At 46.5% G+C, this 27929-nt stretch overlaps 1 protein-coding gene across 1 annotated transcript in view; it reads right to left on the reverse strand.

The window, feature by feature from the left end:
• daam2 (dishevelled associated activator of morphogenesis 2) overlaps window positions 1-27929 on the reverse strand; it is a 137604-nt gene that overhangs the window by 61304 nt on the left and 48371 nt on the right. Inside the window, exons 2-3 of the mRNA XM_080783048.1 lie at window positions 21743-22155; window positions 5871-5960 (exon numbers count right to left, since the gene is read on the reverse strand). Coding sequence (XP_080639174.1) covers window positions 5871-5960; window positions 21743-21913 — 261 coding nt within the window. The 5' untranslated portion in view covers window positions 21914-22155. The remainder of the gene's footprint in view (window positions 1-5870; window positions 5961-21742; window positions 22156-27929) is intronic.

Here is a 27929-nt window from a genome sequence, read left to right on the forward strand (position 1 = left end):
GAAATCAGGGAAGTGGAATGGAGTCTCTTTCCAATTTCAGTAGGGTGGGTTATATAGAAGAATATAAGTATTAAAAGCACTCTGACTTGAATTAACACTACTACTGCACACACGCACACGGGCACTTAAATAACATTGTGCTCTGCAAAATTAGACGCGCCACGCAGATCTGAGGAGAGGCCACGTTCTCACTTTCATGTTTTCCGATCGTCGAGTTTTTTTGGCAGCCCGACTCGGCCCCAATCACTCGTTTGACTGCATTCCAGCTAGCCCAGGCCGCTCTGCGGTCTGAAGCGGGATAGAAAGCTATAAGTCCACGCCGTGGCTCTCTGCAGTGACGGGCTGAATGGAACGTTGAATTTTGAATCTTTAATACCGTACGTATCTGCAGATAGTTATTGGGAGTTTTATGTGAATGTTATTGGTCACAGAAATATGGCTGTCGGTTAATTCGTCGGGCCAGTGAAAACAAATAGCGTGTCGCTGTACAAAATGAACTGTGCCGTGACTGCAACATTAAACCCATTTTTTGTCCACAAAAGTCAACAGTTTTCTCTTATATGTTCTTCACTCCGGTTTTGTCGCCACAATGTGGCCCTCTGTGTCTGCACAGGACCGGGAGTATACTGTCCAACATTCCGCAGAGCCGTTCCCTCCGTGGGGAATATTTATTTATGGAAGCCGAGATATGAAGTCTCACCCAGAGAGGCAGGAAATGGACAGGATATTGAATTCTGGGGCCATTATGTAACAACGGCTTTCTGGCTTGCCTTCTCACAGGTAGCTAATGTTACATGGATTTTCAAACACGCGTGTAAGCACGCGCACACACACACACACACACACACACACACACACACACACACACACACACACACACACACACACACACACACACACACACACACACACACACACACACACACACACACACACACACAGGCTTAAGACTCTACCGGGGAGAGCACGTTGTTTAAAGCGGTGAAGATTAACCAAACCATACAAAGCTTAACAAAGACAAAAAGAAAATGGGGAAAAACTTCCGCTTCCAAGTTGGGGGAAACGCCTGGCCATTATGGTGCCCTCATGCGGGGCTCATGCCGAATGAGGTTTCAGACACAGCGTTTTGAAATGACTAACAGGATACCATGTGCTGCATGAATGATTTGGAAAGTGAGGCACATATTATTGTTTGACAGAATATCCTCTTTTTACGAAAATTAAGGACGGAGGGTCACGGATAAACTCTATAGGCATGGGCGGGCGTGTTTACGCTGATGAGGCATATTGTGTGACCTTGGGCTCGCAGTGTTGTTGCCCTGCTAATGGGAGTCAGGAGACCCTGTAGTGTGTATGCTGATGGCTCGTTAGGACTCATTAGAAGCAGCAGCTGTTACCCTACCTGGGAGCAAGTACAAGAAAGCACACACACGCACACACACACGCACGCACGCACACAATCACAGACAGAAACACACACTGTACAGTACACACTATACTGTCTAATGGTTCTCAAACTTTCAGCGTCAAGGACGTCCAAATTGAGATGTACAGTATTAGGCAGTACGGACCCACATTTGAAAATGTTTTGCGCCATGCAGGGACACACAGAAGAGACCCTGGGGGGTTCCGGGGGGGGGGGGGGCTCTGATATGGCTGTCTTAGTGTCTTGCTGTATGTAAAAAGGCCTCAACAAGATGTTCCAGGCGGCACGGTGGCACAGTCGGTAGTGCTGTCGCCTCACAGCTAGAAGGTCCTGGGTTTGATTCAAGTTGGGGGTGCTGGGGGAGTGTTCTCTCCTCTGCGTCATTAGTGCCCATACCCAAGGCGGGGTGGGCAAAAGGGCCTTTCTGTGTGGAGTTAGCATGTTCTCCCCATGTCCCCTAGCGTAGGTACCCTCACAAAAAACAGGCAGTAATCCTGGTGTCTAAACTACCTCCCCCTGGCCAGCCGGCACCTGATGGAGGGGAAAGGAACTGGTCGGAACATGTTCCTTCCACGCGCTACATCGGGCCGGGGAAACTCCCCCCCTGTCAGGTGAAAAGAAGCAGCTTGGACTCCTCATGCAGGTTGGCAGAGGAAGTGTAGCGCCCAGGATTACATTAGATAATTGAGACTGGGTGGAAAAAATGGGTTGTAAAATCGTGGGATAAAAACTTATATAAAAAAAACCCCAAGATGTTCCAGTTGCTCATGGTATACACAGACAGGGTTGGCCGTGTTTAGACTATCACAGTGCATCATTGAGAAACCTTCAGACTGCCACCATCTAATAAGAACAGATTTGATTTCCACCAAACCGCCAAATTACATAAAGTTGTCCAAAGGTCGCAAAGTGGACAGACATAATTTTCATCAATTATGTCCATAAATCCTGTGGCTCAGTCGGCCGGTCGCATGCAATTGGATTAATTCTTGAGTGCTTATAACCGCATTTGACCCTAACAGTTGAACATTCGGGCCAAACGTAGACAAACGTTAGGTGAAAATGGCAGATCTGCAAGCTTACAATGCACCGCAAAGTGGCACGTTGTGAGCTTTAAGATCTGCTCAAAAAAAGTATACAGTAGACCCCTGGGGAGCCCAGTCAAGGGTTTACATGGTGTACAATAAAAATATGTACAGGATTTATTTACAGTATGCCTGTAGCAATTGGCGTAGCACTTAGCCTCGACGAACTTACAGTGTCCTTGGGCAAGACACTGAACCCTACATTGTCTCCGATGAGTTGGTCAGTGTGAGCTTGCCACCATTGGTGTGTGAATGTGGGAAGTGAGCGACTGTTCGCCGCTTCACCTCCCAATGTATGAATGAATGAACCATTGTAAAGCGCTTTGAGCACTTGGAGAAGCTATAGAAATGCAATTCATTATTGTGTGCGCTGTGGATAAGAGCAGATAAGTCAAGAACCAGCATGCCATGCCAAGTACTAATGGCGACAGAAAAGGACATGCATGGCGGCTGCACGCTACGTGCCAACGCCCCCCGGGAAGGCAACAGCTAGGGGTTAAGTGTTTTGCTTAGGAGCACTTGGTAGACCTTAGGAGCACTTAAGGTAGACCGGGACCAGAACGCAAACCGAGGACCGGCCTCAATAGCCCTCCCCCACCACTAAATGTAACCTGGCATAATGTTATAGTGAATACTATGTGAACTAGCCAGTTCTGTTTAGAGCAGGTACACAAAGTTGTCGAGGCCCTTCCACACACACACACACACACACACACACACACACACACACACACACAAGTGCAAGTCGGTGGCTCTGCAAAATAATGTTATCTAACCACAACCACAACAAATGAGGCTGCTGCTTGTCTGGGGAGGAACAAGGAGACCAGTGTGTTGTCACTAAACGGGAACGGAGGGAAACTGTGCCGCACTCTGGAGTCACTTCCCATTCCACTCACTGTCATGCTGTAATTCTCAGCAACACAGGCCTCTACTGTGGTGGTGCGTGTGTGTGTGTGCGTACCTGTGTGTGTGTGTGTGTGTGGTTGAGCGCGAGTGCACATCACTTCGCGTCAGCTGTATGTCGGCTGGCTCACGTTCGAGGCTGAGCCCACGTGAAGGTGTGTGTGTGTGTGTGTGTGTGCGTGCGCTGCCTGCATGTTCACGGTCACACACGATATTACCGGACGTCGTGTGCCAGTTGTTTATTTTTTTATTTTTTGCCATTCTCTCCATTACACCGCCTCGGTCCATGAATGAGGGGTTTGTTTGGTTTCTCCTCCGGCTTTTCCGCTGTGCCTTGGTTACCCCGGTATTGCTTCCTGGCTGGGAACGGCAGGGCTGTTTTTGTACCTTAGGACTCGCGGAGGAAATTATTTCTGACTTGGAGAGACGGGTGGTGTGTGTGTGTGTGTGTGTGTGTGTGTGTGTGTGTGTGTGTGTGTGAGTGGGAGGGGGGGGGGTTAACTACAAGCTAATATATCCTACCTCTGAACCAGGCTTAGTCTAGCACTCTGGACTCTCCCTCATCCAATAAGTCTGCCAAAATATTGTTTCCACTCCCTACCGTTATGGTACACACTGTCCTCACTTCAATGAGATATGCAATCACCGACAGAGAAGCGATGTTGAACTTGTGCCTTTTTTCATGTGGGCTCACATGAGCTTAAAGCACAACCTGCCAATAGTTTCATATCCTTTTGAAACGATGCGATGTGCTCAAAAGGCATAATTGGCCGCCAGACCTCTGGTTATCAAAATGTATTAGATGTAAGACTATACTTCCCCTTTCCTTTTTATTGTTTTCTACGGAATTCCATTTCGTTCTGAACCGTCGTTAACAGTCCAGCTTCCATCCTCGCCTTGACATCCCTCTCAAAGTAGCAGAATCACCCGCATGCTCTTTTTGTGCATGCACGCACGTACATACTACACACACACACACACACACACACACACACACACACACACTCACACACAGTGTGTGTTTACTCCTTCTTAAAAAGGTTGTCAGAGTCTATCACGTCAGCCCAGTCTGGGCCGCATGCTTTGGAAAAAAGGGACGGACGGATCCTGGATCTCGATTCCAACACAAAAAGCCTGAGCCAAAAAACAAATTAGCAAAGAGACACAGGGGAGGGTTTATGAGTATTTATTCAATTTGCTATTGAAGAGGAAGGAGAGCGACGGAATTCTCCTCCCCCCCCCCCCCCCCCCCCAACCCCACTCCCCCGAAGCAGAATGTCATTTCCTGGTGGATATTTGACCACAGACTGAGACCAGGGGTTGTTGTGGAGAGTCAGTATTGAGGGATTGGGGGGGGAAGCAGGGTGAAACAGAGGGCTTAACCAGAATGTTCTAGTGCTCTGGCGGTATGTTGACAATTCTGAAGCAGCACGTGGAATTCGCTTGTCCAGCGGAGGGTAGAGAGATTCAGAGCTTTGAGGTTCTTGGAATAGTAAAGGCTGGCAACACACGGTTTGGATATATGTGTGAGTGTGTGCGCGGTGTGTGTGTGTGTGTGTGTGTGTGTGTGCGGATACCGTCTGTCGGGGCAGTAACCTCATATGTCCAAAATCATTACTTTCCAGGATTCTAAATCCAAAACAGTGAAAGTGGCCGGTCGATGACCACGAAATCGCTTCACGCCGCGTTTCGAGCTGGTTTAGAGTTTTTTGTGACACAAAAAAGTTGGACATAGGAGGTTTCTGGCCGGCAGCGACGAGACGCAAGGGGACCTTCGTACATAATTCGCTACACGGTGCGTGCGTTGTTATGTTTACGCCACAGCAGGGAGGCAGACAACTGGGAAGAGGAATACAGGAACTATTGACACTGAGCCGATTTCTGAAATTGGGTTTTTCTGGCTGGCAGCTGCCCTTCAATAACATTTACGGCTGACGGTTCAGCTCCAAACTGTGGTTTCGAACATCCGTTCACTGGAGGGTCAGCCAGAGAGTGGAGTGGAGGCACAGGCACGCCTAGCGCAAGCCAGGGCTTCTCAAAGTGGGGTCCGGGAACCCCCACGGTTTCCAGGGGGTCCCGAGCGAAATGTGTTAATATATAGCATCAAAATCAGTTTAACCACTTTAAACCTTGCCTGCATATCTTTGCAGTTGGGTGGAAACCTTGAAAACAGCGGATCCACAAGCACAATGCGAGGCGCTTGTGTGCTTGCAGATCGGCTATTTCCAAGTATACTTTTGTGTTGCTGACAGCAACGATATAAACATCAGCAGCTATTTGAAACTAGTCAATGTACAAGCTCACAATGCATCGCAAAGCGACACTTTGTGAGCTTGTAGATCAGCTTTTTTTCATCTTGAAAATGCCTGGCTTCAAATATTTTAGCCATGGGGGTTAATGGCCAGATACGTACATTCATTTGGGTGAATTGAGAACAAGAGCCTATGACTAACCTTTTTCTTGCTGCAGTAGATCTGCCATTTCTTCTCGATAGGCAGAGCGAACATCGCCTCCCTGTTCTTGTCCGTCAGGTCCAGCTCGTCCTGCAAACAACAAGAGAGGACAAAGAAATTAATCTATTGGCTCGTTTCGCTCGTCTGAAATAAATCACTGTACAGGCAGGCGTTCCAAGAGAGGTGCCTTTTACCAGTGCCGAGCTCAGCGTTTTGTTGGATGTAGCGCAAGATGAAAACGAATGGGATCCGTGCTATAAAAATATGATATGGGTTGAACATATACAGTATGTAAAAAACAGGTAAACAGGACAGGATATATTCTTTGAGATTTTGAATGATACGATTTAGCAAAAATGACAATGAAGGCGCACACAGTTTTTATTTAAAATGTTTCCTGTTGATTCGTTGAGACATTTTTTTTGTAATTATCAGGAAAAATGATCTGCTTCTCAATTAATCTACATGAGCACACATTAAGTGGGTTAATGGTTCTGAATATGATCCGGCATCCATGACATTAAAAGAGAACCACTGATCTCGTTGGTCTCGGAGGGGTCTCGGCGGAAGGAGGCCTGCCGACCGAGAGGCAGAGAGGCGTTCTTAGTATTCAAGCCAGCACTGTGTTCAGTCCTACAGCCTGGGTACATGGTGCCTCCCGGAGCTTTAGAAATGCATATGAGCCCAGGAAATGAGCCTGTGTGTGTGCCAAGGAGGGAAAAGGATCTCCTTAGGCAGGACGAGAACAAGAGACATGGAAGAAAGAGATTGAGGTACGAGAGGGGGGGGGGGAATAAACAAGTGTTTGAAAAGAAAACTTTGATTTCTACTTCGTTGCGTGGAAAAATTCAGTTTCTAAAGTTTGAACAGCAGAAAAACATTATGGAAATGCTTTTTTGTGAATCAGATTTGAACTGCATTGCTAGCCACTCTGAACAAGGCCCAGGTATAAATCAGTCAGGCTGGAACTAGAGAGGTGTACTCCTCGGTGCACAGGTCTCCGCCAGGCCGGGTTACCTATCTCGGGCGGGTGCAGTATACGTTGTTCAGACTAGTCATTGGTCCGACAAATGACAACCCACCTCATCTCCTAACCTGACCATAACCGCAAGCACGGGAGCAGACGCTAGTCCGACATGCGTCAGACTAATGCCCTCAGTCTGAATTACATGCGGTCCCCATCTCGGGCCCGCAAACGTTTGGAAGGCAGTCTCAGCCAATTGATCACATGACCCCAGAGATAATGTGTACTGGTTTGGGTGACGTTTGGGCCAAAAATCGGCCTCTTGGTGGCGCTATAACAGGCCGATGTGAGACATTATGGGGCAGGGCTTTTCACCTGGCCTCCAAGGAATATGCTAGACTAGAGATTAGCTATTCACAGACAGCGGAGGAGACAATAAAAGAGGGTATGCGCATGAGTCATGACATCATCATCATCATCATACCCGGAAAGCCAAAAATACTTTCTGGCCTTGACAGCCCACACATCCAAACAGAAAAGTCCTATCTGATTGCTTTAAACAACAATTAAAAGACGTTAAGCTCGATTTGCCACTCCGCATGCACACAACGCATACCTTCTATACAAGAGAGAGGGACATGAGAGGGACATGGAGTAAGGTGAAGGGGTGGGGGGGGTCGGGGGGTCAAGGGAGAGATGGATATGGACAGGGAGAGGATACGATGCTTACAGCACCAGGGCTTTGTGCTCAAGTCCACACTAATCTGATCATAATGGCTCTGCTACCATGACGTCAACCGCTGCCGTGTCGGAGCCCCCTATAGCTGTCCCTAGGGGCCCCCTAGCTGTCTCTAGGGGCCCCCCTATAGCCAAGATGGCTACCGGTGGCGGAGTTTGTTTTCAACGATTTCAAGCAGTTGGGGTGGGCTTGCATTCCAAGTAGCTGCCGACTACAATACAGAGATGACATCATCTGTCACCCGGCCCCTTTGAATGACGATGGCCAGCCGATGAAGCATTATTGTCCACTTGAAAAGAGGAAAAGGAAAAACATCATTTCGCTCTTCTTTCAAGTTTCAATAACCCCCCCCCCCCCCCCCGCCAATTACACTAGTTGTGAAATCGACCTTCTTAGCAGCTTATGTAGTGTTCTTTTGTTGTAGTCTTTACAGATCACTCCATGTCCAGAATTCAATAGAACGTGGCCACAGATAATGAGCCTGCCCCGTCGAATGCGTTATAGAGCATGCAGTAAAACTTGGTACAAAGCGCAGCATCCCGACTCACTGTGTCATCCAGGCTTTAAAGACCTCAGCTCTGGGTCAAAGTGTGATTTCCCCCATCTCTCTCTCGCTCTCTCTCTCTCCTACTCACTGCAGAACTGGAGGGGCTTGAAGGGGGGCCGGGAAGCCAAAACTGGTTCCTGGCCCGCCGCCTGGTCGCAGGGTCAAAGCCCCGCTGTCCAAACCGCTGCTGTTTGGAGGGGTTGATCCACTGATCGTGGAAGGAGGGGGGGGGGGGGGTTGAGGGAGGTGGTATAGTCAGTGGGGGAGAATAAATAAAGAACCCTGGATTTGAACCAGGTGGGAGCTGAGCCGGAAACTGATCTCTTCCATGGTCCTTCTCCCTCTATTCCTCTCTCTCTCTCTCCTCCCCCCCACCCCCTCCCTCTCTCTCTCTCTCTCTCTCTCTGCACCCATTCCGTTGCCTCCTTTTATTCCTCCTTTTGCCCGTCTCTTTCCGTCTTGCTTCCTTTAACCGTAGGGTTACTTAAGTCATTCAAAATGCACTTTAGTGCATTACAAAATACAAAAATATTGGCATAAAAATGTAGTTAAAAGCACCAAAAGTAAAAGTGCTCGTTGTGCAGAATGACCCATTTCAAGTTATACATCAAGCGTGTACACTACAGTATATAGACCGGCAATTTTCAGTGTGGTTAATGTAACGTTTAAGTTTTCACAAAAATGCAGTGGAGTAAAAGCACAATATTTGGATATGAGATGTAGTACAAGTAAGTAAATAAGTACAAATACCTCAAAACTGTACTTAAGCACTATACTTAGTTACTTTCCACCACTGGGTATAGGTGCTATGTGTGTGTCTGTGTGTGCATGGTGCTATGTGTGTCTGTGTGTGTGTGCATGGTGCTATGTGTGTCTGTGTGTGTGTGCATGGTGCTATGTGTGTCTGTGTGTGTGCATGGTGTATGGATGTCTATGTGTGTCCGTGTGTGTGCATGGTGTATGGATGTCTATGTGTGTCTGTGTGTGCATGGTGCTATGTGTGTCTGTGTGTGTGTGCATGGTGCTATGTGTGTCTGTGTGTGTGCATGGTGCTATGTGTGTCTGTGTGTGCATGGTGTATGGATGTCTATGTGTGTCTGTGTGTGCATGGTGTATGGATGTCTATGTGTGTCTGTGGTGTATGGATGTCTATGTGTGTCTGTGTGTGCATGGTGTATGGATGTCTATGTGTGTCTGTGTGTGCATGGTGTATGGATGTCTATGTGTGTCTGTGTGTGCATGGTGCTATGTGTGTCTATGTGTGTGTGCATGGTGCTATGTGTGTCTGTGTGTGTGTGCATGGTGCTATGTGTGTCTGTGTGTGCATGGTGCTATGGATGTCTATGTGTGTCTGTGTGTGTGTGCATGGTGCTATGTGTGTCTGTGTGTGTGCATGGTGTATGGATGTCTATGTGTGTCTGTGTGTGTGCATGGTGCTATGTGTGTCTGTGTGTGTGCATGGTGTATGGATGTCTATGTGTGTCTGTGTGTGTGCATGGTGTATGGATGTGCAGTGGCCTCAGGCAGTGGCCTGTTTAGGTAATTCCAGTAATCCAGTTATCGTCTCGGTTTGGGTGGAAACCTCCTATGTCCAACATTTTTACTTTTTAGGATTATAATAAAAATGTAAATCACACCCGTGTGAAGTGAGGGGCGCTCTTATCATCGTACATCATCATGCATCATCTCATTCCGGGCCAATCCGTCCTCACCTTCGTCATCAATGTTTACACAGACACTTTCATTGTCAATGGCATTTTAATGTTTGCGTTGGGACAGAGTTTGTGCACTGCACACACGCCTAGAGAGATGGACATAGGAGGGGCTAGCGCCACTCAAAAAGTTGCAAAAATAGCAGATCCACAAGCTGGAAACACGGCGAGAATCTTCTACTTTTGTGTGACACTCTAGGTATGATCAAGCGGGGCGTTAAAAAGTTACAAAAAGTTAGCATATGGAGATAAGAGGTTTCTGCCCGGCAGCAACGTTATGCAATTGTCTGTCATCCCCTCCAGTATCTCAATCACATGGCTTTCACTTCTCATGATACCTACCCCCCCAGCGCACGCGCACACTCACACTCACCCTCACACTCACACACGTGTGTGTTCTACTCTATCCTGCCCACGTTGGCCAGCAATGCTCCAGTAGGGAATTAATATAAAACTAAAGCTAATATTGTTACACCTGCTGTTCCAGATGGAGGAAACAAAGAAACAAAACATACAGTACGGTACCTGGCCCCTTTCCTTTCATATTACACTACAGCTGCCGATCAGATAATGTTAGGGAATCTGAAAAGGGTGTCAGGACTGTCAGGGGGTTGAAGCTTTTTTCAGGCTTTTCCCTTGCCTTTATTGATGATCCAGAGTGTAGAGAGACCGAGTGAGGGAGTGGCATGCGGCAACGGTTCTGCCGGTCCCGGGAATCAAACCCGGGACGCGCTCCGTCAGGCATCAGGAAATATGCTACAATTTGCAACACTAGATTTTTTTTTAAATATGTTGAATCTAGAGCTGCAACACTAGCCATTGACAGCCCATACTGAACAGAAAAAGTCCTATCCGATTGTATTAAACAACGTTAAACTCACCAACATAGCAGCCGTACAAAAAGCTTGAATTATCCTCTTTCCATCTGCAAAGTATATATATTCATTAAAAAAAATCCATGCTTGTGGTTTTTGCCTATTCTGCAGCTTTTGCGGAGAGCGATGGATAGTGCTGTCAAACAAGTCTATGAAGCCATCTACAAAATCTATGAAAATGTTCATAAATCTGTGACATAATGAATTACAATATGTAGGGCTTAATCTCGCTTGGCCTGGAAAAAAAGAAAAACGTGTAATGTATGTATATGGGTATACCACGCGCCCATGCTTGCGCACGTGCGTGTGTGTTGGTACGATACATGGGAGTTAGCCTCCTATATCAGCAGTGCTAACCTAAATACCTGCTACTGCTGTTTAGACTACATGTCTTGTTCTCTAAGGTCTGAGTGGGGGGGTGGGGAGGGGGTCAACCACAGATGAGGTGAGGGAAGGTTCACTCACAGTAAAAATCCTCAGTGTTAATTTAACTCTGGGAGGGTACAAATTAGGGTACAAATGAGGTTACATTTTGTACCCTCCCAGAGTCACAAAAACATAAAACAGTAAAAAGGATTTTACTGTGATGGGAAAGTGTTCGTGTGTCCGTGTGTGTGTCCGTGTGTGTGTGTGTGTGTGTGTGTGTGTGTGTGTGTGTGTGTGTGTGTGTGTGTGTGCCGGAAACGGGGGGAGAGAGAGAGAGAGAGAGAGAGAGAGAGTTGTGAGCGGGGAGAACTGAGCAGGACATGTGAGTGGAAAGTGCGTATCGGGGAGAGTGAGTAGGTGCGAGGTGGGTGAGTGGGTGTGGATGTGTCATTGAGAGTGTACGTGAGGCTGCGTCTAAGGGGGAAATGAGTGTGTATGATCTAAGAATGACTACCTCTTTGACCTGTGTGTGTGTGTGTGTGTGTGTGTGTGTGTGTGTGTGTGTGTGTGTGTGTTGACTACGCACTAAATACGCACTAAGTCATACTTAGTGCGTATGACCTGTGCGTGCGTGCTTGAGAGTTTTGTGTGTGTGTGTGTGTGTGTGTGTGTGTGTGTGTGTGTGTGTGTGTGTGTGTGTGTGAGTGTCCAAAGTGGCTGTTGACTATATTCATATGACTCAATCAGTCTAGAGTCGAGCCCAGCCCAAGTGCACACATACAGTAAGTACATGCATGCACACACACACACACGCACGCACACTTGTACACGCACAGGGTGGCGACAGGAAGGCAGTGGAAAAAAGGCAGACAAGATGGCAGGAAGTCATCTGTGGCCTCGAGAGGACCCACAGGAAGCTGTAGCCACCATTAGTGACCACCAAGTGTGTGTGTGTGTGTGTGTGTGTGTGTGTGTGTGTGTGTGCACGCGCTGCAGGTCTCCACGGTATTGGAAGAAGCGTGAACTTGAGACTTTTAGCCACTATTCTCAAAAAATGTCTTTACAATGACTTGCCAACTTTCCCAAGAAAATGGCCAATCTACAATTCACAACGTGTCATGAACTTGTAGATCCGTCGATCTGCGAGAATATTTAGTTTTTGAAACATTCCGCCTACAACGATGTGGGGGGGGGGGTAAATTAGCATAACCGCAACGTGTGAGATCAGAGGTCAACCCTCTTATGGGTTTTTGGTGAAAGCTCAATTCCTCCCCGCCTCTTTCTCAAACCACCGCCCGCCAAATCACTCGCACTATATATTGGAGATGAGTCATGGTCCACTTTTATAGATGAGTCACTTCCCTCCCCCTCTCATTCAAACAGGCCAGGAGGAGCTGCTGGAGCCGGACCCACGCTTAAAGGTTGGCTCGGGACAGCCGGGGGTTTGGCCGGGAGACGTGAGGAGGAAGAGAGGAGGATGAGGGATGGATGATGGGATGCCTGTTGGGACGGGTCACTGCCGGGGGGGGGGGGAGACGACATGGACGGAGGAAAGACAAGAGCGGAAACAGAGAGGGGAGGGTGCATCCCATGCACGGGCCTACTCTGCAAAATGCTGAGTGTTACGCTAATTTAACTCCGGTATGGAATGGAACCAATGGTATAGCAGACTAATATCACTGCGTAGATATTATAGTCTGGAACTTCTGTGAATATTTATTTCCAAGGGGTGGGTGTTACAAATAGTGGGCTCTGATTGGTCACCCACCACTCTGGGGTGAAGCGAAATGATACAAAAAAATACATACAATGTATGTTACTGTTAGGGTGGGTTCGGTACCCCCTGGTGACATTGGACACAAGCATACACAAGTACCGTACGTAACGTATGAAAGTATGCATGCAGACGTAAAAAGCGCCAAACTATGTCTCCTGCTTAAGAGGGAATCCCCCACTTGGTCAAGGGAGATATATATTACACCAGCAGTATGGAGCTTCAGGCAGTATTTTGTATTTTTTTTTTTTTTTTGTACTGTTTTTGTACAGTACTACCTCGAAAGCAGGAGGTGTCCTCCTAGGGCTGTCACCATTACGACATTTAAGTTGACGATTCATTGTCATTATTAGTTATTGGAAATGTTAGGCTTCATAAATAAAAAAATGCACATGCAGGGCAGATATGACAAATATCTTAAATATTCAAATAAATCACCAACATTTCAGAATTAAAAAAAAGCTTGTAGATCTGCAATTTCTAGGTGATTTATGTTAATAATTGTGACAGGCCTATTATGTCCTGCCCGACAACAACGGGGTCTGAACGACTCAATTGGAAGAGCGGGGAGACCACCTCCTTTTATATTGCATTAGCATACTACACCACACATGTTGGCTAACACAACATTGCATTCATCAAAGTAAGTCCCGAATTGCAGCTTTTACAGATAGATAAATTAATTATCACTGTGGACTTTTACTGCGTACAACTGAGAGGACACTCCCGGGCCGAGCAATTCTCCCTCGTTGCGCAACGAGTATTTCGATTCGTGTCCGGTTTCTGAGGTCCATTTAATACACTGGAGGGAGAACATTAAGGGGAGGATTTATATGTTCGGAGACTAGTCCCGGGGTTTTCTTGGAAACATAATTTTGCCGAAGCTACAAAATGCGGAAGGGACTCATTTAAATTAACAATGCTTGGGGAATGTAATTTATGTGACTCCTTAAGAAGTGGGCCTGGGGGGAGGGGGGGTGGGGTCGCGTGGTGCCGCAGAGAGATGCTCTCAAAAACGTCATCAAAATCATTAGTGTTCAACTCAATTATTGTGAGAGAGACAGAGAGAGAACATGGACATATATAGTTTTACAGTGTAGTATGTACTCTCTTTTACTCGACCCAGTCATCTTTATCTGTTTATAACACCGAGTTAATCAAGAGCCCTTTTTTGTGTTAATAAAACATGAATCTGTATTGTAATAACCACACAACACTCATTGTCTTCCTACACTTATCTGCAGGATAAGACTACTACAGTATATTCACGGATGGATTGCAGCTTAAACCTCTTAAACCTCTTGTAGTCTTAAGAGAACTGTCGTCAAAGTTAGCCGATCTACAAGCTCACAACGGGTCACGGACGCGACACATTGTTGTGAGCTTTAGACCGGCTATTTTTGGCTAATGTTCCCGGCAGAATATGGACGGTGGGGGGGGGGGGGGGGATTTGAATGTGAAAGAGTGAGAGAACAGACTAATCTGTTGTGATCAGTGTGATACCAGATGTCGGTCAACTAGGTCAGGAAAATACAGTGCAATACAAACACACGTATCCCTAGCCTTAGAACTGCTGTGGTGTGGTTCAAAGAGAGACCTCTGCTGTTCCCCCTTTTATAAAGACTGATAACGTTGTCTAACATGTAATCTACTGCTGCCGGGCATCAGTCAAATGGGACTAATTTACTTTTATTTGAGATAGAAGTGATCTAATTATTGTTAAGTGGAACCGGATTTCTCTAATCCAACAGGCAGACATTTTGATTAATCTTTACGAGAGTTTCTTATGCATAGGCGACAACAGCTGATCCGACAGCTTTGACATGCTTGTTCTCAGAAAGGTTCGGGCGAGCGACTATAGTCGCAGCCTGCTTGTAAACAACGACAAAGGCAGATGTTCAGTCGAGCGTGCATGGGTGTGTTCCAAACTTCCAAACTAAGTGGTTTTTCATAGAATTCCATTCCATCGTTCTCTCAAATGTATCTTCTGTTATGTTATCTGGGATCTCCAAATTCTCAACGCCGTGGAAAAAGAAAAAAAGGAGAGAGAAGAGGAAGAAAAGAGGTACATCTACAGAGTCAACCCTATACCCTAAGCCTGCAGAGTTCAGTAGCACTTGCTGGGTCAGGCTTGCACCTTAGTAAACATGAGTTGTGTCACGGACACATGGCTGCCATATGCAGACCCATCCACACATTGCACAATTTGATTTCCATCGTTTTTTCATCGTCATCAGCTGAAACTTGGAAAATGCCAGCCTTTTGTTGTCCCCGAAAACCCTCAATCTTGTTTTCTACGGTTAGGGTTTTGGTTAAAGCCACAACTGAAAAACACTACACAGCACGCACCCAAAGTCACAGGCCCTTGTACCCCAGTGATTGCGAGCAAGCCATTTCCAATTATCCAAACGTGAGAGCAATTTCACATCCGATGATAAAATCGAATCAATCAAGAGAGAGTTGCCTGCTAAACAGAAATAAGCCGCCATTTCTCTTGACAAGGTGCCACGTTTGACACGCGGCCCATATATCATGCACGCGTGCTTGCCTATAAAGTACACTGTTGGAAAAGGCACTGCACTGACATGTGCCCAGATGCGATGAACAGAGCGCAGACCCCGCTTCGCAATCGCCATCAGGAAACTCTGCGGCCGGCTGCAAATGTGTATTGTGATTAGTGCGATCCATTAGGCTCTCTGAAGTGGTCTCCGCACAGCCGTGTCCAAATCAATGGCGATTGCTTCCAGGTTTGTTTCCCTGGGTTTTGCAGGAGTTAGCTAGCGGCGTGGGAGGGGTTTTGTATATGGGTGCTGTTGAGTCCCCAAGTGGGGGTCGATTTCTGTGAGAGCTTTGTGACTCCCCCGGCCGCAGACTTGCCTAAACTAGGGAAGGCAGTGTTTACAAAAGGAATGGTAACGGACACCATAACGGTTTGTTGTAAAGGTATACCAATCAAATAAATATGTTATGTCATGTCATCCCATTATAGATAGACTATGTTGTAGACTACAGTACTTTACAATGCTGAAGACAAGAGCATCTTTTGCTTTTTTCAAATTAGAGCAGGGGGCTTCCAGGTCTTCCAGAACGCTTGTAGTGCATCAGGCCTAAACTCTCCATTACGGTCTCTACTCCCCGCGGTGGAGGTGAACCCCCGTGGAGGTGGCTTGTTCCTCTGTCCCAGATCTGTCACTCCAACGTTTGGTCTCTCCCCTGGCCCCGAACGTATACAGTACATTAAAAATCAATCACTTCAAGCCCCATTTAGTAGTGAAAATGTACGACCTTTAAAGCTCACAATGCGTCGCATCGTGACACATTGTGAGCTTGTAGATCAGGTATTTACCATTTCTCTCTTTTCATTTTATTTCTGAAATTCCTTTGAAAAATGTTTTGCCTTTTTTTTAATCTTTTTGCATTTCTGAATATTTATTGACTATTGAGGGATAGTTTTCTTTGTTTACTTCTGAATATGTAAATCTAAAGGCTCCACCATCTCTCTCCTGGGGAGAAAGAAAAAAGGGCTTCCATGAGAATAATCCCTTGCCATGCTGCGGGAACACTCTTGTTATGTTTGCAAGTCCCTTCTTCTCCGGTTCCCTCCTCCGCTCCCCCACGTGGAGGTTCTCTCCGTGTCGGTGTCACTGCGGCCCCCGGCCAGCTGGAGGAGGTCTGATAGAGAGAGAGAGAGGACGACCTGGATGACCGCTCTCAAACGTCTGGGTAGCAAGAGCAGCGGACGCCTGGATGACCGCTCTCAAGCGCTGAGCGCGTCGCCGCACCACGACGCCTGCAGGGGTAATGGCTAAAGCAGATGCCGGCGGCGGGCGGACTGTCGGCTCGGACGCGATGCGTTCGCCAGACGACGACCACCGCCGCCGAGGACGCCGAGGGCCGGTTATTCTACCGACCCGGCCAATGAAAGCACACATGAGTCAAAGCTGTCACCGCAGGCGGGTTGCAGGTGAATGGTTCATCCATCAGGACGGGGAGTAGGTGTAGGTTTCCCCCCTCAAACCTTGTAAAAAAGCCTTTCAACCACTTTAATCCTATTTGTCATCACTTTATTATTAAGGCATCGTTACGTCTTAATGTACACGCTGTGAGCTTAAAAGTAGCAGATTGACAAGCTCACCGTGTGTGTGAGCTTATAGATCTACCAGTATTATTGAAAATATTTTAGATTTTCCAAAGATGTGGTTAAAGTTATATATATATATATATATATATATATATATATGGGCCATTACTTTCCGAATGGGTATAAAATGACAACATTTGGGGTTACAGGGGATGGAAATTCCCATCCCATAGCTTTCACATTAAACCTCAAAACTCAGGTATTTATTCATATTTCCTCCACCACTGAATGTTTATTGCAGATGAATCTGATTTAAGATCAACACGTACAGTATAGACACTTGATTTTGTTCTGTAACCATCATTCAATCAACAATCATTAATCACCATCTATATAGTTGCATGACTTTCCGAAATCAAGTCATAGGCCAGTCAAGTCTATGTCTATGTTTAGGGTAAATGATGACGTAATTCGTGCGAGCCAAGTCTATGTTTGTTTAGGGGTGTTTCAGGGCGCCCCTCACATCACACGAGTGTGATGTTTATGAAATGACCCTCTGGACACGAGGACAGATGTTTAACAGACCAAACATCTGTCCTCGTGTCCCAGACCACCAGGTGCACACAGGAGACCAAACATCTGTCCTCGTGTCCCAGACCACCAGGTGCACACAGGAGACCAAACATCTGTCCTCGTGTCCCAGACCACCAGGTGCACACAGGAGACCAAACATCTGTCCTCGTGTCCCAGACCACCAGGTGCACACAGGAGACCAAACATCTGTCCTCGTGTCCCAGACCACCAGGTGCACACAGGAGACCAAACATCTGTCCTCGTGTCCCAGTCCACCAGGTGCACACAGGAGACCAAACATCTGTCCTCGTGTCCCAGTCAGACCATCAGGTGCAAAAAGACCATTAGCCGCGAGCCGTCCAGTAAGCATTTGAAGAAATCTCCACTCATAACAACTCGGACGGCTCTATACTACATTGTCGCCGTTTGGGCAGAAACCTTGTATGTCAAAATCTGCTACTTGTCATACAATATATATAAAAACAAAAACAGTGTTCCTATGGATCCAATGTAGCTCTTTACTTCAACTTCATTGGTTCAATATACAGTATGACACTCAGAGACACACTTAACCACTTTCATTTTCAAAAATAAAAAAACCGTGCTAATCTACAGTACGCATGTTTCTTGACCAGCTATAAAAGGTTCAAAGGTTTCTGCCGCAACAGCGACAACCTGTGAAAGAGGTTTTGAAACCAGAGAGGGGACCGTTGTGTTCCTTATACTTCAGCTCGGATATTTTACCCTAAGTAAGCTGTGGGTCATTCTGCCTTGTTCTATCTGGACTATGAGGGCTGCCGTGATTTGGCTAAGCATTCCCATATGCCAGGCATGTTTTGTTTTTTATCCACAGCTACGCACGCCTCCAACTTGCTTTTCCTAGTGTTTCGTGCAACCTCTTTCCATTGTAATGACCTGCTTCTTGTAAAAAGGCGTCTAGCCAGGCCTTTCAGTTGCGAACAGGGGCAGTGTCATTACGGTACCTTTGGGGTTGCAATTACGCTGTGTACATGATCCCACAAAAGTCTAATATTAATTAGATTTAATAGTGGTTCATTAATGCCTAGAGCAGGGGTCTTCCAACAGGGGCCGGGGATCCCTAGGGGGGAGTTACTACAGGGGGGGCCGCCAAATCTTTGTGTGATATGGACTTTTTCTTTATATACTGTATACAACTTGCTTCCTATTCCAGTGGGAGCATTTTGCTGAAAATAGCTGATCTGCAGGTTTACAACATGTCGCAGAAGAGGTTTGGTATACAGAAGAAAGCAGACCAAGTACAGAGCAAAGGTCAAGTTGAAAATGCAACACGAACATTTTAATGGAAAGGCACTAAACAAACAAACCATCATTTTTTTCACAACACTGATGACAGCGCAAGTATATGCAAGCCATCTATAAAAGTTGTTAATCTGCAACACAATGATATGGTGGGGATCCCTGCTTCATCCCTCTCTCTCAGCTATAACTAAGAGGTCCTTCTTGACCCCTGGCCTAGACTATACAGGTTCATGTCTTCATCTAATTGGAGTTTTGCCATCTAGCCCGATCATCTGACTGAAGCTAGCAGTGACTGGGTGGAGTGAGTCTATGGTCTGGAGCCATGCTAGTTTGCCATCGTCCTTGATCACTATCATCCTAACTTAGTTTTAAACCTAAGTGCATTAGGGCGGCTCTGGAGCAGGTAAATGGCCTGTGCAGTGCATTAGTAGTCATCCAACAACTGGACAAAGATCTGCCTCGATGATTTTTTTTCTTTTTGTTGCAAGAACCGGTGTAAAATGGTGAGACACAATGGCAAATGTCGTCACAGAAAAAAAGGACAGGACAGAGAATGGAGCGAGAGAAAAATTGTAAATGCGCAATTATTTTCACGCCATGCAAACCCACAGCAGACCTCTTGGCTCTGACAGCTGAGCTCCGAACAACAGTCTCAAGTCAACACCATGCAGTTATGGGTACAGCCAGGCAGGCCTATACGCAGCCATGCCAGCCTGGGCCTGGCCAAAGGCCCAGAGCCCAACAACACGAGCACAATCTGGGCATGGAGATGGAACAAGTAGAAGGCAACCGGCGGGGCTGGGTGTAGCAGAATGGACTAGACTAGAGTATGGGTGTCCGGGGATTTAACTCATCCAACCATCAAGACGTCCAAACACCGCAGGACGCAATCCTCTTCCCGTTTCCATCGCTAATCCGATTTAGAGGCTGGTATAGTGAACGACTTGCAAGTCAGGAAAGTAAAAAAAAAAAGGCTGCTTCTCATTAACCCATTAATCAACCTGAAGCCAGTAAATAATAATTTAAATTAAAAAAAATCGGAAAACTGTTGCAGTGTTTCTCAAACCTTTCCATGTCTAGGACACCCAAAATGATATATGTTCGGCCACCGACCCTCCACCCCAGAAGCAAAGATTTGTGTTGAAGATGTTGAAAATTTATATAATACAGATCCAAAATATTTGCAACATTTTTCAAGCCAAAGTATAAAATGACACAGATTCTTTCCCGGGAGTGGGTTAAGGAGGGGAAAAAGGGAACATTCCAGGACTTATATTGTACCACTGCACTGTCCTGAGCTCGTTCCAGAACACATATGACTTCTGTTTTCACTCAGTTACTAATGTAAGCAAGCAGTGGCTGGTTTCTGCACAGCGACTCGTTTGGAAATAGGTCCCTTGAGTGACATAGAGAAGATTCGTACGATTCAAGATTGAAGAGATTTATTTGTCACGCTAATACAAGCATGTGTGTTGTAATGTTGGTGTGCGTGCTCCACCAGATTGTGCTAACCAGGGTTTGGATTCGCTGGGGGGGGGGGGGGGGGGGGGGGGGGGGGTGTGGTTGGGGGATTTAACCCATTTTGACCTGGGAACGATTCTATAGATGTCTTCTAAATCCTCACAGTTTTCTGAAAAAGCTATGTTTCTTCGATTCGTTCTTCGATTTTTCAAAAATAGCAGACCTACAAGCCACTGGGTGGCGCGCTATGAGCTTGTGGATCTGCTATTTTTCAATAGCTAAAGCATAACATAATGCTTACACCAAAAGGGGTTCCCGCCCAAAATGGGTTAAAGCCTCTGCTTTTGATACCCCAATGGTTGTTAACTTTTATCACCGGGGTGAGATTATGTTTTATCCATGATTCTGGTCAGACTAGTGTGTTAACACATAGAACAATGAATCTCATCTGTGTGGAACACTGACAGGCGGATGTCGTGATATTATTGGCTGAATGAAAATGGTTTGCACATTCTTTCATAAGCATGCACCACATTATGCATTTTGCTCAGATTCTCTGAACAGCCAACCCACATTGATGGAGCATACTGTATACCTCTATCGCATCCACCCATTTTACAAAACCACAAGCACTGGATTATTGGTTGTTATGGGTAATGAATGAGTCTCATGGTAAGACAGCGTTATGTAATACAGGTCAATGATGTCAGGTGTCTATTGTACTGTAGTAGAAGTAAACTCTCTCTGAAGACGGACTGCTTGAACGTACAGTATTTGTGGTGCAGTGGTTCTCAAACTTTACAGCACGAGCGAGATGACCCTTAAGATAAATGTGATGTCTCCCCGTGGGACCCAAGCTAGTGAAAATAGCCAATGTACTGTATATACAGTACGTGTGTGTGTGTGTGTGTGTGTGTGTGTGTGTGTGTGTGTGTGCACGCACGCTCAACGATCTAAACATATGACTGATGGGTTTCAAATCTGTTAACTGTTAATCATCTAAGCACGGCTGGTTAGACTAAACAAATCTTGTGTTGTGGTAAGAAATATTTCGAGATGGAGGTCTGCGGCCAGCTCATAGGAGTTATATAAAAATAAATCACACCCGTGTGAAGTGAGGGGCGCTTTACCAACCCTTATCATCTTACAACATTGCGATATCATAACATAACATCATATGTCAATTTGCTCAGTGACAGACAGTTTGTCTAGACAAGACAAACCTGTATATAGGAGGGGCTAGCGCCCCTCAAAAACTAGAGGGCAGATGAAAAGAGGGATATGTACTCGTGATCCATAAAAATGGGCCCATAATGGGTCACCAGTCATCGTTTGTCTGCTATTTTCTGCAAATACTTTCCCCACAACACAAAACTGAAAAGTCACTAGTGTAGAGCCCTGAGGGACTCCAGTCCACCATATAGGGTTTAAGTGGTTAAAGTGCATCCCGTCACAGACCCACCCACACACACACACATCATCCCTTCCTCCTCACTCACCACCAGCTCGGAGAAGCGTGCGTTCAGTTCCTCCTCCGGGGGCATGGGGGCGCTGAACTCCAGCAGCTGCAGCGGCACGCTGCTGTCCTTCAGGTTGATCTCCAGCGGCTCGCTGCCACCGAAGCAGCACAGGAAGCCCAGGCCGGCCCGCGTCCGCTTCCTGGGCGGCATGGCGATGGCGGCCGAGAGAGACGACGATGATGACGATGGAGGAGGAGGAGGAGGAGGAGGAAGGCAGTGGCGCTTGGCGGCTCTCCGGGCCGGGCGCTGCTGTGCGGTCTATTGAAGGCCGCAAGGGGAGGGCGGGGGGATGGGGAGGGAGGGGGGTGGGGAGGGGCGGGGAGGGGGGGGGGGGTAGAAGGGACGGGGAGGGGGGAGTGGAGGGGATGTCAAGGCTATCTAGGGGGCATGATCTGGAAGAGAGAAAAACAACAAAAAGAGAGGAGGTTAGGAAGCGCGTTGAAATGCTTTAATAGAACTCGATATGTCGGCGCTTGTCCGGTCTGCAAACCCTGTATGTCCAAAGTTGAATGTCCAATGGATCTTTAGTCACTAGCTCTGGGTTATAATTCATTGGTTCAGTATTTATAAAATCCACAGCACTGATTGTCACTTTTATTTCTAAGTTGTAGATCGACAAGATAACTATTATGTGACCCGTTGTGAGCTTGTAGACGGGCTGTTTTTGCAGCTTTTGTTCGATGCCGTCGTAATGACAAAGTAGAGCGAATTCATTCTTCAAGTACAACTTTGAAATATATGGTGAATTGGCGGTGCATGGTTTCTGCCTTACAGCATGAATCCAGGATTCAAACTGACTTAAAAATAGCAAAGGTGGCAGATCTACAAGCACGAAATGCGGCGCGTTTCGTGTGACATTTATGAACAAAACACCAAAAGTTAGAAAATGGAGATAAGAGGTTTCTGCCCGACAGCAACGATAAAAACTTGCCACAGGGGCGGGCGCCTGTACTTGGGGGCCCCCCTCAACATAAACGTCTGTGCTGTCCGGGTAAAAACGTTTTTTTTTTACACTTAAAGAGTTCAGTTAACACAGAGGGTTTTTACTGTGTGGTATCGGACACCGTATCCGAGCCTCTTTCAGCGAGTGACAAAGAGTCCTCTTGTCTGCTGTGGTACAATGGTGCCTGCGCCGTGAGTCTGCACCCAACAGTGGTGACCCAATGCTATGCTAACTGCTCCAATGGAGTGGCACTAACGTGTGGGTGTGTGCGTGCGTGTGTGAGCAAGCGAGCGAGCGTGCATGTGGACAGTGAGAAGAATGACAGTCCACTACAATGAAGGGAGAGGTTTAAATGGGAGGAGGATTTCCTCAACGCTGTGGAAAGGATATGGGTGGTCGCTACAGTATGCATAACTACTCTCTATTATGTCCGCAACGCACACACATCGTCACACGCACGTGCACGCCGCACACACAAATGCGCATGCTTAAAACCTCTTGTGCCAGCAACCTCCTTCAATTTGTGAATGAATGGCCCTTGCATAAAAAGTGTTGTGCCAATAGAGCGAGCGCACACACACACACACACACACACACACACACGTTTAGAAGCCAGCTCAATTATAAAGCTATTTACTCCCATGAAAAATATATGCATGCTCTGGCAAAGACAACAGTAAAAACCAGAGACCTATACAACAGCAAATAAGAGAAGAGATTCATCCCACAGTCTACAGTTGACCTCCCACTTTGAAATAATTGTACAGCCATCGCTGCCGAGGATTACGATTAAGGCGGTCTCAGACTCCGAAACGACAGCGAGGAAAACGTAAACGGGTCGCGGGGGAAATTCGGACAGACACCTCGCACCCGTTTTGTTTAATCGGGGCAGTCGGAGATTCAGCTTGGTGTGAATCCTCTATAGTGCTCATTTATCCAGTCGGAACTCTGAACCTCTTCTGTGAAGCGCTCTGGACCGCCTGTATGACGTATCATTCAATCAAGACATGATTGATTGATTGATTGATTGATTGATTGATTGAAGAGTCAGTGTACGAATGTCCTTGAGGGGGTTCCAGGGAGTCCACAACTAAAATAATAGTTAGACCCATATGTGGAAAATAAATGTAACCAAATGAGTCTCTAACTCAGACTCTCAGAGTGTCAGAGAGTGTACAAATGTTACATTTGTTACAAAGGTTACATTTGTACACTCTGGGACTGGGAGTTAAATGAACCTTCGGGTTTTCACAGTGCAATATAGCCCCTCGACCCCGCACAACATCAAAAGCTCGCTCCAGCACAAGTGGTTCTGCGTAGGAGTTCTCAACATGCGTCTAAAAATAGCCCAGGACGGTTAAATTCTTTATGAATGCGCTGGGCCCTTGACAGAAGCTCAGATGGATGGGTGGGAGGAGGGGGGGCAAAAAGGGAAAACACCAGATTTCCATTTTGCCTTTCGGTCTACTGCTCCGATGGGTTTTCTTTCCGCCTGCTTTTGAAGGCGCCCTAAAAGTCTGGAGCTTGAGGGAGCGCAGGGGCTGTGGCAAATGGATGGCAGCGGCATGCATTAAACAGAGAACAAGCACATGTTGTAGTGATTGGGAGGTTTTTGTGAATATTACATGCTCCATGACGTTTTAATGCTGTATACTAACGAAGGAAGCTTTGAATAATGCACACAGCCCTGAATAGTGGCTGTTTGCAGGCTGTTGCATCAGCACATTGGATGGCAGCTGTGTGTGTGTGTGTGTGTGTGTGTGTGTGTGTGTGTGTGTGTGTGTGTGTGTGTGTCGTGCGTACAGTCATGCATGTTGCTTGCATGTGATCCTGCACCTGTGTGCCTTAACAGCACAAATACAAAGCACTGTGCAAAGCCATGGTTTGTGACAACAAGGCCTGTGCGATGTTAGACAACAAAGGTGTGACATTCCGACCACCATAGAAAGTGCTGTCGTTTCGACATTGTACCCAATGACACACACACACACACACACACACACACACACAAAATGAATGTGCCCACCTCACCAAAGCCACTGTTGTTTCGACAGAGGCAGAACCTGAAGCTGTCAGGTGGAAGTCTGCATAAGGGGTTTCTCTTCGGCTTTAACGTAACTATCAAACAACCACACAGATTGGACAAGGCAGACGTTGCATGCATGTTTGTTAAGCCAAATCTGCACAGTCGGGCATAGAAGAGTCCATCATGGTTCGCTGAATGGCTACGTCAGCTTATAGCCTGTGGCTCTATACAAACGTGTTGAGCTGGGGGCCAAAAAATGCATTTTGCATTCAACAACAAGATCGACATTCGACAGTATCAAAAATGTATAGATTTACGCATACATTTCTACACTCTTACAGCACTTAACCCATTATGGGCGGGAACCCCTTTTGGTGTTTTAAACATTATGTTATAATTAGGCTATTGAAAAATGGCAGATCTAAGCTCGTAGTGCTCCACTCGAGCTTGTAGGTCTGCCATTTTTGTAAAATCGTAAAAATGTGGTCGCAAATCTTTGAATATATATTCTTTCAAAGTGAATGTTTTTAACTCAGGTTACTTATTACTTACATATACTTGGTCCTCTCATTTGGCTCGTGGCTCATTTCAAATGTGGGTCCGCGGACTAAATACGTGTCAATTTGGGGGTCCTTGACAAGAAAAAGGTTGGAGAACCAGTGGAATGGAGACACTCCTGTTCATCCAATAAATGCACCAAGTCTCTGTACGTCTGTGATCCACAGAACTCGAGAACCGTTCGCCGCACCGACTTCAAATTCGACACGCTCGTTCCACCCCCACCACAGGGAGTGCAGTGCCCGGTATCACGTCGGTCAGACACACGGTTGTCCAGAACCGTCTCAAAAACGCCTCTGACCGGGCTTTGGACCAGGCCCCTGCCCTGCAGAGTCCACATATGGAGCTGGCCTGTTCTGCCCTCACAACACTACATTTGGGTATGCCTGACACAGAACTCCATAAGCTGGCCTGTCCCGACATCCCAACGCTCCATATTTGGTCATGGCTGACACAGAACTCCATATATATAGGAATATAGGAACACAGAGAGACACATACAGAAATGCAATCATTCCAAATAGGGAATTAACTAATTAAGGCCCCACGGGCACATCTCTAGTGTGGATAAACTCAGGATAACGCATTCCGCATGTACTTTTGGTAGACAAACCTATAGGTTCTTTCAGGTTTTTATCACCTGGGGAAAACCATGACACGGTACTTTCTGAATGGTTTCTTCTTATTTTTTTAAAAAATTAGGACAAGATCTAGCAGCGTAAGGAGGAGGAGGAGCCCGTGACAAGCCATTACGTCACTAGAGTGTGTTTCGTGTTGCATGTTGTGGACAGCTGGATGAGCCCAGCGAAAGAGAAGAGAGGCCGCTCGACAGGGGATTCAGCACGATAACATCCTGAAACTCCTATCTTAAGTGTGTGTGTGGGTGTGTGTGTGTGTGTGTGTGTGTGTGTGTGTGTCCATCTCCACTCTCCCACAGAGCCCCACGTGCGGCTGGTCCTCACTCAGCAGCAACATTCCTGCTGGCTCGCTGCCAGCCCATACCCAGGAAAAGTAGGCCAAGTGATCCACACACACACACACACACACACACACACACACACACACACGAAGACGTCAATGTTTTAGTATGGCCCTTTGCCATATTTTAACCCCTAAAGCCTGAGTTATAGTTAGTTACATCACATTGCAGAGCTTGAAGGTCTGATGTCTTCGGTCGGTGCAACATAACTCATTATAGATCGGCATAAACCCAACCCCTAAATGCCTAATCCCTATTAGACGTGAGATTTTATTTTTCTCCAATCTGTTTTTGAAATTGTACAATTTGGCCCTTGTAAATCATCACAGACACACACACACACACACACACACACACACGAATGATTTTTGCAGAACAGTTTCTGTGCAAACACACACACAAATGCGATAGCCAAATTGACTCTTTGAGTATGTATGATGTATGTTTTTGTCTGTATTGTACCGTTTGTCTGTTGCTCCCCTTCCCCTTTCCCCAAGAGGACCACAATGGAAACAAGCCTAACAGCTTTCTTGTGAATTTTATCCTTTTGAAATATTTTTTCAATAAAGTAATCAATCAAAAAAAAAATAGAGACGGCACCCGGAGGAAACCCTGAGGCGAAATGGACATAGTGGCCGAATTTGGTATCGCAGCGCTGGGTCAAACTCATGAACGCACTGGTCCGTTGACTATCATTGCGCACGCTCATGATGACCCGTGACGTGAACGCTGTTTCAGTGCAATGATAGTCAACGGCCAGTGCATTCATGAGTTTGGCCCAATCAATCCCAGAATGCACTCTGTTCCTACCCGGAAGGAGGAGTGAAATCGCCTCATGCGCTTTTGCGCAACTTAATGCAAGTGGATGGGAGGAGAAATCCGGTGCCGTCTCTATTCATATATACTCTTAAGAATTTACTCTGTCCATCACTTTGTGAGCTAAAAAAGCAACCATGTCTATAAAAAATAAGGCCAAAAGAAGCATTTAGGCTATTTGAAAATAGCAGATCTACAAGCTCCCAGCCCGTCACAGCAGAACGCATTGAGCTTGAAGGTCAAAAACTAATCTTGAGGAAAAGCTTGTAGAACAAAAACAAATCTCGGGAAAAAAATGTGTGAAAAATGTGGAATATTTAAAAACACAGATATTGTATGGAGCAGTCTCCTTGGCACACAATCAATTATTTTCAAAAGGGAGTCTGCGGATAAATAAATAAAAATTGGGGGGGGGGGGGGGGGGGTGTTCCTCACGTTTCAGAACCACAACTACACTTTAAAAACAAGCACCGCAGAAAAGAAAACCTAATAATATTTAGAAGCGTTTTGAGGAATGTGCTTATAGACACATGGCATAAAACGCATAAAACCGCACCCACCCCATCCCCCCACTTCTCTGTTTGAGACCCCCCCCCCCCACCAGCGTCTGTCACCAACATCTGTCATCGTTCCCACACAGCATCCATCTCAAAGTTACACGGATCCCCTCTCACTCCTCTCCCTCTCGCTATTCTATTGCTTTCTCTGCAGGTCTACATTTTGTTTCCCCGGCGTCTTGTTATCTATTCTCTTTGTGGTGTCATGTGCGTGGGTTACTTGCCGTCACATCTCCCTGGCTCGTGACTTAGCCGAGTGTGTGCGTGCACAAACACACAAAAGTTAG

This window comes from Protomyctophum bolini (assembly GCF_963924005.1).
Source record: "Protomyctophum bolini genome assembly, chromosome: 15".
NCBI lineage: Eukaryota > Metazoa > Chordata > Actinopteri > Myctophiformes > Myctophidae > Protomyctophum > Protomyctophum bolini.